This window comes from Aptenodytes forsteri, unplaced genomic scaffold (genome assembly GCF_000699145.1).
Source record: "Aptenodytes forsteri isolate BGI_AS27 unplaced genomic scaffold, ASM69914v1 Scaffold85, whole genome shotgun sequence".
Taxonomy (NCBI): Eukaryota; Metazoa; Chordata; class Aves; order Sphenisciformes; family Spheniscidae; genus Aptenodytes; species Aptenodytes forsteri.
In genome coordinates, this window is record NW_008795533.1 from 199,830 (window position 1) to 213,391 (window position 13,562).

The 13,562-nt window shown below is 63.5% G+C and overlaps 1 protein-coding gene across 1 annotated transcript in view; it reads right to left on the reverse strand.

Annotated features, from left to right (window-relative positions):
• Positions 1-6,999, reverse strand: part of SCARF2 (scavenger receptor class F member 2) — an 18,934-nt gene extending 11,935 nt beyond the window's left edge. Inside the window, exons 1-5 of the mRNA XM_009282100.2 lie at positions 6,948-6,999; positions 3,504-3,605; positions 2,666-3,185; positions 2,332-2,550; positions 1,798-1,926 (exon numbers count right to left, since the gene is read on the reverse strand). Of these exons, the coding sequence (XP_009280375.1) occupies positions 1,798-1,926; positions 2,332-2,550; positions 2,666-3,147 (830 nt within the window). The 5' untranslated portion in view covers positions 3,148-3,185; positions 3,504-3,605; positions 6,948-6,999. The remainder of the gene's footprint in view (positions 1-1,797; positions 1,927-2,331; positions 2,551-2,665; positions 3,186-3,503; positions 3,606-6,947) is intronic.
• Between the last annotated feature and the right edge of the window lie 6,563 nt (positions 7,000-13,562).

Consider the following 13,562-nt stretch of genomic DNA (forward strand, 5'->3'; position numbering starts at 1 on the left):
CTGCTGCAGCCATAAGGAGCCAGCGGGCCCCAGCCCAAACCCGCTCCCCTGGGGACGCAGCTGCCCCCCAGCCCTCGGCGCCGTGCCCGGAGGCGGCTCAGCCCATTTCACGCTCTGCCGACTTGCAAAGCGCCGCCCCAGCTGAGCCTCATGCCCACCAGGCGCCGCGTGCCCGCCGGGACGGGCGCTGAGCCCCTGCGGCCGCTCCGAGCAGCTGCGCCCAGGCAGTAAATGCTGCAGGACGGGAGCTGGGATATTCCCCCGGCAACCCAAAACCCCTCACCCCACCACTTGGACCCACATTTCTGCCCCAGGCTGAGATTTTGGGAGAGCAGAAGGGGGCGATTTTTTTCTCAAGAGGGTCCAGACACCTCTGGAAACACTGTGGAGGAGATAAAATGTTTGGGAATGCTGCAGAGGAGATAAAATGTAGAGTGCACAAAGCGGTTTAGCAGCCTTTCCTTTAGCATCCTCCCGACGCAGAGCTGAGAGGACACCCCTGCAGGGTGAGGACATCCTTTCTGCCTTCCTTCCAGAAACCATCCCCTTTTTAGCAAAATTATACACTGCTGACAAAAACACTAGTTTGCACATAGTCACAGGGATCTGCCCGAGCACCAAGAAAGTCCCCGAGCCCGCCCAGCGTGCACCCATGTGGCACAGCTCAGCCCGTGGTTACAGCTTCGGGATTCTGCTGGGGCCAGGGCTGCATCCCGAGCATCCTCGGTCCCCGCATCCCAAGCATCCCCGGTCCCCGCATCCCGAGCATCCCCGGTCCCCGCATCCCGAGCATCCCTGGTCCCCGCATTCCCGGTGCTGCGCCAGGGCGTCGGAACAATTTAATTAATGCGCTGCCCTCCGGCGCTGTGCCAAAATCACTGCCACACACCCCCAGTGAGCACCAGGACCCTCTTACCTCCAGCTTTGCTACCGAAGGTGGCAACGATACCCAGGACGGGCACCCTGAGCTGGCACCGGTGCCCAGCCGGGCTGCCTCCCTGCTCGCCTCCGCAGCTCTGCCAGCAGCACAACCAGTTGGCAAAGCCCCCAAAAAACCCACCCGAAATCCAAACGCTCCCTGTTTCTAAGCCGCAAGAGAAATGCCAGCACAAGCGGGATGCTGGTCCCAAATCCTTGCTGCCACCGCCAGCCTCGCGGTTAATTCCCGGGAAAATCCGAGCAACACCTGGCAGGACCTGGGGGAGTTGGTTTGCATGGCCCCGGCCAGGTGGGAAACACTTTCCTCGCCTTTTCAAACAGCACTGCAGTCCCACGCTGGAAAAAAACACCAGGGGATGTGAGCAGGACTCCGACGTCCCTTGTGCCCCTTCCTTGGGCAGGGGAAAAGGGAAGGACTGCGGGGCTCTTCCCGGCGGTGAAGAAGACCCTGGCCAGAGCTGCAGCTCGCAGCAGGAGCGCCCTGCAGATGCCATGCCTGTGAGGCTATTTGCTATTCTGGGATGTGGTTTTCTCTCTCTTTTCAGCTAGAAATTCCACCCTGGACTTAAAAAAAACCAAACCAAAACAAAAACTAAACCACCGTTTTGTCGACGGCATTTGTTTTTGCCAAATAGCTGTTTCCTAAAGCAAAATCCCTCTCTCGCAGCGTTACCTTGCTGCTAACGGCTCCGCGAGCACGGCCTTTCCCCTCCGCTCCAAAAATCATCCAAATTACTGCCCGCGAGCACTTCCACTGCACGAAACCTCTCGGCTGGGAACCACATAGGACCCAAGGGGGCAGGAGGTGCCCGAGCATCACCCCTGCTCAGGGTGCACCCCGAAGCGTGGCTCACTTACTAGGTGCCGTGGGAGCCAGGGCGGCAGAGGCACCGGCCGGTCTCAAAGTGGCACTGGCCGTTGACGCAGTCGCTGCAGACGAAGGCGCAGTTCTCCCCGTATGTCCCGTTCCGACACTTGGTTTCGCACCTGGGGAGGGATAAGGGCAGGCAGCTGGAGCACCCACAGCTCCCGGGGACCTCCGGCATCCCCCTGGCCCTCCTGCCTGCAGACGGGGAGATGGGGCTGTGCGTTGTCAGCCCCGTTTGGGTGCTGCAAAGCCGCAGACCCAATCCTGGGCACAAGAGCCTGCAGGAAAGCATCCCAGCTTCACAGCTGAGCCCTACTGCGAGCACCCAACGTTACCTGGGGGCATGGGGCAGGGGTCTCGCAGGCTCCCTCTGGTCCCACGGCCATGCCAGTAGGCTCAGCCCACCCCTGCCCTTCCTTCCTGGCTGCAGAAACCCACAGCCACCCCTGGTCCCCCAGCAGGGAGCAGCAGGGAAGCTGGGCATCACCCCGCCGGGGCCCAACCCTGCATCCACCTGCACTCACCGGTCTCCGATCCAGCCTGGGTTGCAATGGGAGCACTTGCCGTTGATGTGGTTGCAGGTGTGGCCGTCCTTGCAGGGGGGACAGAGCTTCTCGCAGCCCTCTCCGTAGAAGCCAGGCGAGCAGGGCTGGTCGCACTTGGTGCCGTTCCAGCCCGCCTCGCAGGTCAGGCAGCGCCCGTCCGCCACGGTGCACGGCTGCAGGCTCTTGCACTGCCCGCACCTGCAATGGCCAAAGGGGAGCCCGTCACCCAGCGCAGCATCCCCGAAACCTCCTGCCGCCACCTCCCACCAAGCCCACGGTGCCGGATCAGGCCCAACAGGGTCCGGCCACTCACCGCCTCCTGCAGCCTTGGCCATAGAAGCCAGCCGGGCACGGCTCGCGGCAATACTTCCCCCGGTAGCCCGGCTCGCACGTGCAGGTCCCATCCACCTGGTTGCACTTGCCCTTGTAGCACTGGCAGTAACGGTCACAGCGGGGCCCGAACGTCCGCTCCCGGCACTGGCAGCGCCCCGTGAACTGCTCGCAGGGCGAGTTGTTGCAGGAGCACTGGTTGTTGCAACCGCGGCCCCACCAGCCCAGCTGGCACAGGCAGTTGCCCGTCTGCTGGTCACACTGGGAGTTGTGGCTGCAGTAGCAGGAGCTGGAGCATTGGGGTCCCCACCAGTTGGGCTCGCAGGTGCATTTGCCCGTCTTCTGGTCGCACTTGCCGTGCTTGCAGAGGCAGACGTTCTCGCATTTGGGACCCCAGCGGTTGGGGTTGCAGGTGCACTGGCCCGTCACGTCCTCGCATTGCCCGTTGGGGTGGCAGCTGCACATCTCCTTGCAGTCGGGACCCCAGAACTGCCGAGGACACTCTGCGGGCAGAGCCGTCAGCCCTGGCACTGCCCGTGGGACAACCCCACCACCAGGCACCGGTGGAGACCCCCAGCCCTGACAGGACTTCTTGACCGCAGTCCCCCCCTTCCTCCCAGTGCACTGGATCTCAGAGGAGACCCCTCCAAAGGGACGATGCCCTGGGGACAAAGCCAGGGGGACAGGCAAGGGCAGAGCAAGAGCATCTGCAGCCCCACCCTTGATGCTCTGCTCTGGAAAGTTACCCCGGGATGAGCCAGCACCCCAGGGCCACCCCAGCGAACCTCGCCAAGGACACACGGGCACCTGCCGGTACTCACTGGTGTCGCAGTTGGCGCCGAAGTAGCCGTGGCGGCAGCGGCACTCGCCGGGCCTGACGCACACCTCGTTCTCCTTGCAGGTGAAGTTCCCCTCGCATACAGCTGGACGGACAGACAGACGGCAGGCATGAGCGTGAGTGCCACCGGGCTCGTCCCCGCTGTCCCTGCTCCCCCAACCCCCCCTCAGGACCGCAGAGCAGGGGAAGGGGTGCGTGGTGGCACTCCGGGTGCTGCTGAGCTGTGGCACCACGACCGACCTGGCAAGCAGCCGGGTAGGCCGAATGGGACCCTCACCAGAAAAATGCCAGCAGCCTCCTGCCGTCCAGCTCAACAGCGTCCCTGCCACCAGCCTTCTGCCACCCTGTTCAGCTCCATCCCTGCCACCAGCCTCCTGCCTCCCAGCTCAGCCCTGTCCCTGTCATCAGCCTCCTGCCACCCAGCTCAGCAGCATCCCTGCCACCAGCCTCCTGCCTCCCCTCTCAGCTCCATCCCTGCCACCAGCCTCCTGCCTCCCCTCTCAGCTCCATCCCTGCCACCAGCCTCCTGCCTCCCCTCTCAGCTCCATCCCTGCCACCAGCCTCCTGCCTCCCTGCTCAGCTCCATCCCTGCCACCAGCCTCCTGCCTCCCCTCTCAGCTCCATCCCTGCCACCAGCCTCCTGCCTCCCTGCTCAGCTCCATCCCTGCCACCAGCCTCCTGCCTCCCCTCTCAGCTCCATCCCTGCCACCAGCCTCCTGCCTCCCCTCTCAGCTCCATCCCTGCCACCAGCCTCCTGCCTCCCCTCTCAGCTCCATCCCTGCCACCAGCCTCCTGCCTCCCTGCTCAGCTCCATCCCTGCCACCAGCCTCCTGCCTCCCTGCTCAGCTCCATCCCTGCCACCAGCCTCCTGCCTCCCCTCTCAGCTCCATCCCTGCCACCAGCCTCCTGCCTCCCCTCTCAGCTCCATCCCTGCCACCAGCCTCCTGCCTCCCTGCTCAGCTCCATCCCTGCCACCAGCCTCCTGCCTCCCCTCTCAGCTCCATCCCTGCCACCAGCCTCCTGCCTCCCCTCTCAGCTCCATCCCTGCCACCAGCCTCCTGCCTCCCCTCTCAGCTCCATCCCTGCCACCAGCCTCCTGCCTCCCCTCTCAGCTCCATCCCTGCCACCAGCCTCCTGCCTCCCTGCTCAGCTCCATCCCTGCCACCAGCCTCCTGCCTCCCTGCTCAGCTCCATCCCTGCCACCAGCCTCCTGCCTCCCCTCTCAGCTCCATCCCTGCCACCAGCCTCCTGCCTCCCCTCTCAGCTCCATCCCTGCCACCAGCCTCCTGCCTCCCTGCTCAGCTCCATCCCTGCCACCAGCCTCCTGCCTCCCTGCTCAGCTCCATCCCTGCCACCAGCCTCCTGCCTCCCTGCTCAGCTCCATCCCTGCCACCAGCCTCCTGCCTCCCCTCTCAGCTCCATCCCTGCCACCAGCCTCCTGCCTCCCTGCTCAGCTCCATCCCTGCCACCAGCCTCCTGCCTCCCTGCTCAGCTCCATCCCTGCCACCAGCCTCCTGCCTCCCCTCTCAGCTCCATCCCTGCCACCAGCCTCCTGCCTCCCCTCTCAGCTCCATCCCTGCCACCAGCCTCCTGCCTCCCCTCTCAGCTCCATCCCTGCCACCAGCCTCCTGCCTCCCCTCTCAGCTCCATCCCTGCCACCAGCCTCCTGCCTCCCTGCTCAGCTCCATCCCTGCCACCAGCCTCCTGCCTCCCTGCTCAGCTCCATCCCTGCCACCAGCCTCCTGCCTCCCTGCTCAGCTCCATCCCTGCCACCAGCCTCCTGCCTCCCTGCTCAGCTCCATCCCTGCCACCAGCCTCCTGCCACCCAGCTCAGCCCTGTCCCTGCCACCGGCTGCACCCAGCGGCAGCATCCCTCGCTCAGCTCCGTATCTCCGGCAGAGGCAACTCCGGGCGGGGGCTGCCTGCAGGCGCTGGGGAAGAAGAGGGACATGGGGTGCAGGCAGCCACGAGCATGGTCCCCCTCTCCCCCTCCCTGCACTCCTTACAGACTGCAGCGGCGTCAATGCCACCCCCACCACTGCCTCTCCCGTGCGGGCCACCAGCCCCCAAAGGCCACCAGCCCCTCTCCTGCCAAGGGGACCTTGCGCTGGGGCCAACGCCCAGAGCGGGGCAGGCGCAGGACGTGGGACAGGCAGCACCGCGGTGTGGGCAGGCGCAGGCAGATCCTTAGCTACTGGGAGAGGGAGAGCAGACCACCCATCCCATCCACCTTACCTGGCAGTTCTTAGACCTACGGTGATGGATACTATAGAAACCCCTAAAATAGACAGATTACACAGGTTAGGAGCAGTGAGTCTAATGGTTAGAGCAGGCTGGGGGGGAAGGAGACGGGGACAGCTCGCTGGTGGGACCGTCCTCCCCCCGCTGTCCTGGCAGACCCTGTCCTTCGCCCTGCCTGCCGGCATGCCAAAGGGACTGCGTCCTGTTCCCGGTGCGTGGGCACCCAACGCATGCAGCGAGCAGTTACAAGGGCTCATGCACGGTGGGTTAGTTGGTTACGTGGTCTTCGCCGCCGGCTGCAAACTGCTGATGCCCCAGGCCAGTGCGCAGAGCTCCTCCAGCTCTCCTGGGGCACGGCGAGCCCCGTGGCCAGCCGAGACTGCGGGGAGTAGCACAGGAACCCCAAACCAGCTGCCTGCATCGTGGCGGCAGTGCAGGGGATGAGAGCTCCTGGGGCTTCATGCTGAGCATCCATGCCGGGCTTGCTGCGGCTCCTGGTAAGAGCTGTAATGCCCAGCGTGGCCCCAGCTGGGGCTGCCCTGCCTGCAGGTTCAGTGGCCCCTGCCTGACAGCCTGCCTGCCCCGGCAGCCTCCCCGCAATGGGGCCACGATGGACACGTGCCTGGTCCTGGCGGCTTCTCCACCGGCGGCTCTGACTTGGCTCCCCACGCTGCTGCAGCACCCGTGGGAACTCTCTGGGTCCCACCCCCGCAGCTGCACCTTCCCTGTCCCCACGCTTAACCCTGGGGGACACCTCGCTGTCCCTTGGGTCCCAGAGCAGCACCCCCAAATCCTTAGACCCAAAGCTGGCTGGCATGGAGAGAAAGCCCCCAGCCTGGGAGCAGGGGTGATGCTCCCCGCGGAGGGGCCTGCTGGGGGCTGGGACACCCCGGGGCATCACTGTGGGGGCAGGGGGTACCCCAGGGCTGGGCTCTGTGACCAGCACCCCAGCACTGGGTCTGAGCACCCATTCCATCCACACGCTGCTGGCTTCAAGCACTGCAGGGAGGCAGGACAGCCTCCAGCATCCCCAGGGAGCCTGGCTGCAGACAGAGGTCCCCGGGACAGGGGGTCCCCGCCGTGGGGCACATCAGGGTGGCCCCTGACAGCGGTGGTGAGGCCAGGAGGGCTCAGCAAAGGATGGGCAGATGAGCAGTGTCCAATGAAGCAAAACACTGGTGCCTACCTGTTAAACACTCGCTTCCTTGTTGCCTCCATCCCGGGCAGCACACAAGCACTGAGGAGCTGCAGGGGAAAAAAACCACCACAAATGGTTACGACCCTCAGAAAGGCCTGGTCCTTCCCAAAACCCCGCCAGGAGCACTGACGCCGTGGTGGGGAGTCCTGCTCCCAGTTAGTTGAACTCTGGCCGGGAACTGCTGAGAAGTCCTGCTCCCAGTTAGTTGAACTCTGGCCGGGAACTGCTGCACCCTCATGGGGCAAGGAGAGCTGTCGGCTCTTCCTCCACCGTGCAGGGAGCACAGATCTGCTGGGGGGCTTCCACGGGCACCGGCTTGAAATGCCCCACCAGCCAGCCGAGGCGACGCCAGGAGTGAGGACAGGACCAGTTCCTCCCATTAATCAGGAGCAATGAAACAATGAAAGTTGCATTTGCAACTGTTATTGTCAAAAAAAATCCCAAAGACCCCCAAAAGCTAGGAAAAAAGGGAAGGCTCTAAATGTCCCAGGGGAAAACCAACCGCTCTGCCCCCGAGGGTCCGGCAAAGCAGCCTGCTCCCGGGACGGGATGGCTCGGTGCCTGCAGCCAGATGCCCAGCTTGCCTGCCCTTGGCGCTGGACCTCCCCGCTCAGGAGGGTGCTGCGGTGAGCAGGGGCCGGCGGTGCCCGCACCACCGTGAACGTCCCCAGACTGCTCTTCTCTGCCTGCCTGCACCCTGCTGCCCTCTTCTGCCTGCCTGCACCCTGCTGCCTGCCTGCACCCCACTGCTCTCCACTGCCTGCCTGCACCCCGCTGCCTGCCTGCACCCCGCTGCTCTCCACTGCCTGCCTGCACCCTGCTGCCTGCCTGCACCCCGCTGCTCTCCACTGCCTGCCTGCACCCTGCTGCCTGCCTGCACCCCACTGCTCTCCACTGCCTGCCTGCACCCCGCTGCCTGCCTGCACCCTGCTGCTCTCCACTGCCTGCACCCCGCCGCCTGCCTACACCTCTCCACTGCCTGCACCCCGCTGCCTGCCTACACCCTGCTGCTCTCCACTGCCTGCCTGCACCCTGCTGCCTGCCTGCACTCCCCTGCCCTCCTCTGTCTGTATACACCCTCCTGCCTCCACGCTCCCTGCTGCCCTCCTCTGCCTGCATGCACCCCCTGCCTGCATGCCACCCCCACGTACGAGCCGGGCGATGGCAACTGCAGGACGGGTCCCTGAGCCCTTGGGTGTCCTGGAGTGCCACCGGCTCCAGGAATCACCGTGCACAGGATCATCAGCCAAAGTGGTTTTGGCACAAGCTTGACCCCGGCCAACACCGGGACAGGGTCTCAGACCCCCGTGGAGGCTCAGGCAGGGACACCCTGCGGGGATGGGACAGGTGGGGGACTAAGCAGGGACACCTCACCCACACTCGTTCAATGACCCCCCCCAGGCGAATGGCCGGGGGCTCACGATGCTCCAACCCAGGTGTGGGGAACACGCTCCCCGTGCCATGACACCGCAGGGATCCCCTGGGTGGGGGAACACTGCTCATCCCTGGGGCGACCCGCTCATCCCTGGGGTGACCCACACCGCCCGGTCCCCGCTGCTGACCGGAGCAATGCTGGAGGGTTATAAATGGTCTGAGCGGACGCTGCAGTCGAGGAAAACTTCACCCGGGCTGGTCCGGCAGCGCAGCCTGGAATGCATTTTGCTTTTTCTTTTTTTTTTTTTTTTCCCCTTTTCCTCTTTATATGTAACAAATGCAGAAGAGGAGGAGGAGACAGCGAGGAAGTATTCGCTCGAAACCCAGCAGAGTCACAGGACCATGTCTGGCTGCCAGACCGCCTTGTCCTAGGGCTGGGGAGGGAGCTGCCAGCAGCCCCCCGGCCGAACGCGGGTACCGGGGAGGCTGGACGCAGCTCCCACCACCAGCCCCTCGGCGGGCAGCACCCGCACGGCCAGCCGGGAGCATCGCGTCCCCCTTTTCGCAGCGGACGGTGAAAAATTGGAAAGGAGGCAGAAAAGAACCACAAAAATGATTCAAGGCCTGGAAAAAATGCCTTGCAGCAGGAGCCCAAAATAGCTCCATCTATTCAGCCCGTCGAAGCAGTCGTGAGACACTGCGATGGCAGCCAGTGCGTACCCCCCGTGCGGGGACCCCGGGGCTCGAGTGGGGGGCTCTGCTCTGGCTGAGCATGCAAGGGGATGCACGGTGTTAACAGCAAAGGGGGCTCAACCACCAAACCACCTTCCCGAGGACCGGGTGGGCTGGAGACGAGGTTCTTCTCTGCAAGAGGCTTCAGGCTGCCCTCCCCGAAAAGCCTCGCCAGCTGTGCTGGGATGCTCGGGCGCAGGCGGGGAAGGGTCCGCGGTGCCCTGACCCTCCCACGGCGCGGCCAAAGCACCTGCTGTCTCACCTGGGGTTGCTTTCACTGTTCCACCCTTTAGAAATTCAGTGTTTGGTAGTTTTTAGATGAAACCATCGCAGGTTTGCAAGGGGAAACCCCTCCGCTTGGGAAACCTCCTCCCTTGAACAGCTCAGCCTGGCCACCAAAACGGACATCACAGATGATGCACCAAAAAGCATCGCCCATGATGAAAGCCCTGAGCCGATGGCGGGGAGCCGGGAGCTGCTGAAACACGGCAGCAGGAGGGAAAAACCCTTCCCCTGCCGCGAGCCAGAAGAGGCGAGCGGGACTGCGACCACCACCAGCCGGGACCCCAGCCCACACACCGCCTCTCCAGACGCAGGACTCGTGCTTATCTTTTAACAGATAGCTTAATCTCTCCTTCACCATGCCTGCCGATGGCATCCTGCACCCCTCCACTCAGCCCCCGCCTCGTTTATCAGCAGCTTTGACAGCAAATAAACTTGCTCCCGTTGCCCCCCCCAGCGGCCCCCAGCCCACACACCGCCTCTCCAGACGCAGGACTCGTGCTTATCTTTTAACAGATAGCTTAATCTCTCCTTCACCATGCCTGCCGATGGCATCCTGCACCCCTCCACTCAGCCCCCGCCTCGTTTATCAGCAGCTTTGACAGCAAATAAACTTGCTCCCGTTGCAAGGAGATGCAGCTGGGATGCGGCACTGGGTAACTGGTGCTCCCAGTGCGGCACATGGACTGGTCCCCGAGCACAGAATCTTTTAACAGATAGCTTAATCTCTCCTTCACCATGCCTGCCGATGGCATCCTGCACCCCTCCACTCAGCCCCCGCCTCGTTTATCAGCAGCTTTGACAGCAAATAAACTTGCTCCCGTTGCAAGGAGATGCAGCTGGGATGCGGCACTGGGTAACTGGTGCTCCCAGTGCGGCACATGGACTGGTCCCCGAGCACAGACAGCCCCAGGCAGGGTCAGTGCTGGCTGCAGAGGTGACCGGCACCCATCGGGGCACAGGTCTAAAACATGTCTCGTGGTCTCAGCTCCTCCAAAGAGGGTTTGCTCCATGTGTCCCGTGACCACAGGAACTAGGATAACTGGGAGATCTGTTTAAAAGCTTGCTCCCGACCCACACGGACATGCCACCGCAGACATGCACAGTGCAAATACATTTTCTATTTCTTTTTCTTTCCTTCGAAGCACTACAAACGCTAGGAAAAAGAAAAAAGAAAAGCTGCCTCCGAGATGTGGCCAGGGCTTGGGAGCTTTGCTGATATGGACGAAAAGGAGCAGGGATGTGGGCAGAGCCGGAGCCGTGACCTGAAGGGACGAGCACTCGATGCCAGCATTGCCCCCGGCGCATGGCCATATCCCGCTCATGCTGAGCATCAGCAGGACACGGGACCTCCGCAAATGCTCTGGGGGTTTTTACGGAGACAGAATATTTTTCTTGCTGATTAATATCCTGCATTGCTCCCTGAAGCACGTCCCCTTTACCTACAGCTGTGGGAGGGCTCCTGAGGTGGGAGGGATGGCTCCTCATCCAGACCAATGCAGCCCCCTAAAACAGTGAGGAGCAGGCTCACACCCCCAAAAGAAGGAGAGAGACCCTGGGGCTTGGGTGGGAGCTGCTGCCTGCGGTCCCATGCGAGACCTCCCCGCTCTCAGCCCGTCCGACAGAGCTGCAGAGGAGGCCTGCGGGCGCGCAGCGTGTCCCCGAAGCCCAGAGCATTGCCGTCACCTTCCCCAGCCACGCGGCCATCCCCAGTGCTCCCCACCCCGCTGCTCCTCCCGAGCATCACCCCAGCGCTGAGCTCCTTCTTTCTCTGTGTCACCCATCACTCGGTGCCACCCAGCTCCCTCCGTGTGGCACACAGGGCTCTTGGGACCACCGGGTCCCAGCCAGCAGCATCCACTCCCCAGCCCATGCCAAAGACAGAGATCCCCTGGTGCAGGCAGGAGTAGGATCGCGTACGTAAACAGAAACCCTTCAGGCAGAGAAAGAAAAGAAAAACAAGTTAAAAAACAAAGATTACCAAAAGAGAGCATTAGTGAGAGCAGGACAGGGACAAAGCAATGCCGCAGGGCTCTCATCAGCCTGCATCCCAAACGGCAGCTTCAGAGAGGGTCGAGGGTCGCGCTCTCAGCCCGTCCGACAGAGCTGCAGAGGAGGCCTGCGGGCGCGCAGCGTGTCCCCGAAGCCCAGAGCATTGCCGTCACCTTCCCCAGCCACGCGGCCATCCCCAGTGCTCCCCACCCCGCTGCTCCTCCCGAGTATCACCCCAGCGCTGAGCTCCTTCTTTCTCTGTGTCACCCATCACTCGGTGCCACCCAGCTCCCTCCGTGTGGCACACAGGGCTCTTGGGACCACCGGGTCCCAGCCAGCAGCATCCACTCCCCAGCCGATGCCAGCCGCAGCTCCCCGACCCGAACCCAGCCTCGGGGTGCAGGCAAAGACAGAGATCCCCTGGTGCAGGCAGGAGTAGGATCGCGTACGTAAACAGAAACCCTTCAGGCAGAGAAAGAAAAGAAAAACAAGTTAAAAAACAAAGATTACCAAAAGAGAGCATTAGTGAGAGCAGGACAGGGACAAAGCAATGCCCACGTGCGCAGGGCTCTCATCAGCCTGCATCCCAAACGGCAGCTTCAGAGAGGGTCATGCCAACTTGTAACTGACTATAAAAGCTTCACATTTAGGAGCAAGTTGCGCTTAGTGCACAAAACTAACACCAAATAGCCCCCAAATATGCCCTTTTCTCCTATCTGCTAGCCGGGTCTCAAGAGGTCGCAGGAGAGGCTGAAGCAGAATCCTCCTCTCGAGCCCTCCGAAACCCATGGCCGGCATCCCCGAGGGATGCCTGGATGTGCTTGACAGAGCCCGGTACTTGCACAACCACCCGTCCAAGAGTCCAACCAGCAGCTTTACCGAGCTCAGGGGACACACGCTGGGACCTGCTCCCCAGGCCACGTCCAGCCCGGCTGCCCCCAGCCCCCAGCACAGGGCAGGACCTGCAGCACCTGCCCATCCCGTACACCCTGTCCTGCTCACCAGTGGGTGCCTCCTGTGCGCCCCACGGCACGCACGGGTGGCACAGGGAGTGAGTCTGAGCCCTGAGGCACTGGGTGCAGCATCTCCCCCCCACCTCAAATCAGCGGGGATGGGAGGGGTCCCTGTGCAAGGGGGAGCACCCAGGCACCCATCCTCAGCACCCGGGGCAGGATGCTGGGAACAGGGAGGCACACTGCTCACGTCCCTTCTGCCACCCCCAGGACGTGGGGGCAGTTTTGCTGGGAACCAGCTCGGCAGACCACGGGCAGCCGAGGAGGGACCACTCCCCGCATCCTCCCCTGCCGAGGAACGGCATGGGGCTGGGAGCTGCGGCCGCTCTGGCTCATGAAATGCCTCCTTAGGAAACTCAGCCTGTAATTTGAGGAGGGGGCACCAGCGCCCTGCGGCCCTGCTGAATGGAGCCATTATGCGGGCCCCTTTCGCTCGCAGCACATGTTTTCCTTGTGGACTCGCCTGACCTCACGGGCAACATGTAAAGGTGCATTTATGGCCTGGGCCCCCCATAAAGGGCAGGGGATCCTGCTCTCCTGACCGGGAGGGAGCGGCTGTGGGCGCTTCCCCCCCTTTGCTGGGGCCAGCCTGGCCAGCACCAAGACCCAGCGCTGCGGAGAAGCTTGGCCCGAGGTGATGCGCTGCAAAGCGACCCACGGTACACGGAGAGCAGTGGGAGTGGGGACAAGGCAGTGCCAGCTCCCAGGGCCCTGCCCCCAGCCAGGCAGGCAGGATGTGACCCCCGGGGAGAGCTAGGCAGTGCCAGCACCCACTTTCTGAAGCCAAACCCAAGGGTCCTGGAGCTGCCAACTCCGTCATCCCAAGCAGCCCGGGGCAGCTCCACCAGGATACCCGGAGCATCCTGCATCCTGCCAGCCCAGGCTTGGCTGTGGGACTGGCCCCGGGGGGTGCAGGACCGGCCTCCCACAGTGCAACCTGATCCCCAGAGGCACGCAGGACCAGCTCCCCACGGCAGAACCAGCCCCGGGGACGCAGGATCAGCCCCCCACAGCACGACCCGATCCCCGGAGGCACCCAAGACCAGCTCCCCACAGCAGAACCGGCCCTGGGGGGAGCATGACCGATCCCGGAGGCATCCAGGACCGGCTCCCCGCAACACGCCCGGCCCCCGCGGGGTGCAGGACCGGCCCCGGGGCACTCAGGACCGGCTCCCCGCAGCAGGACTGACCCAAAGGGGGGGCAGGACCG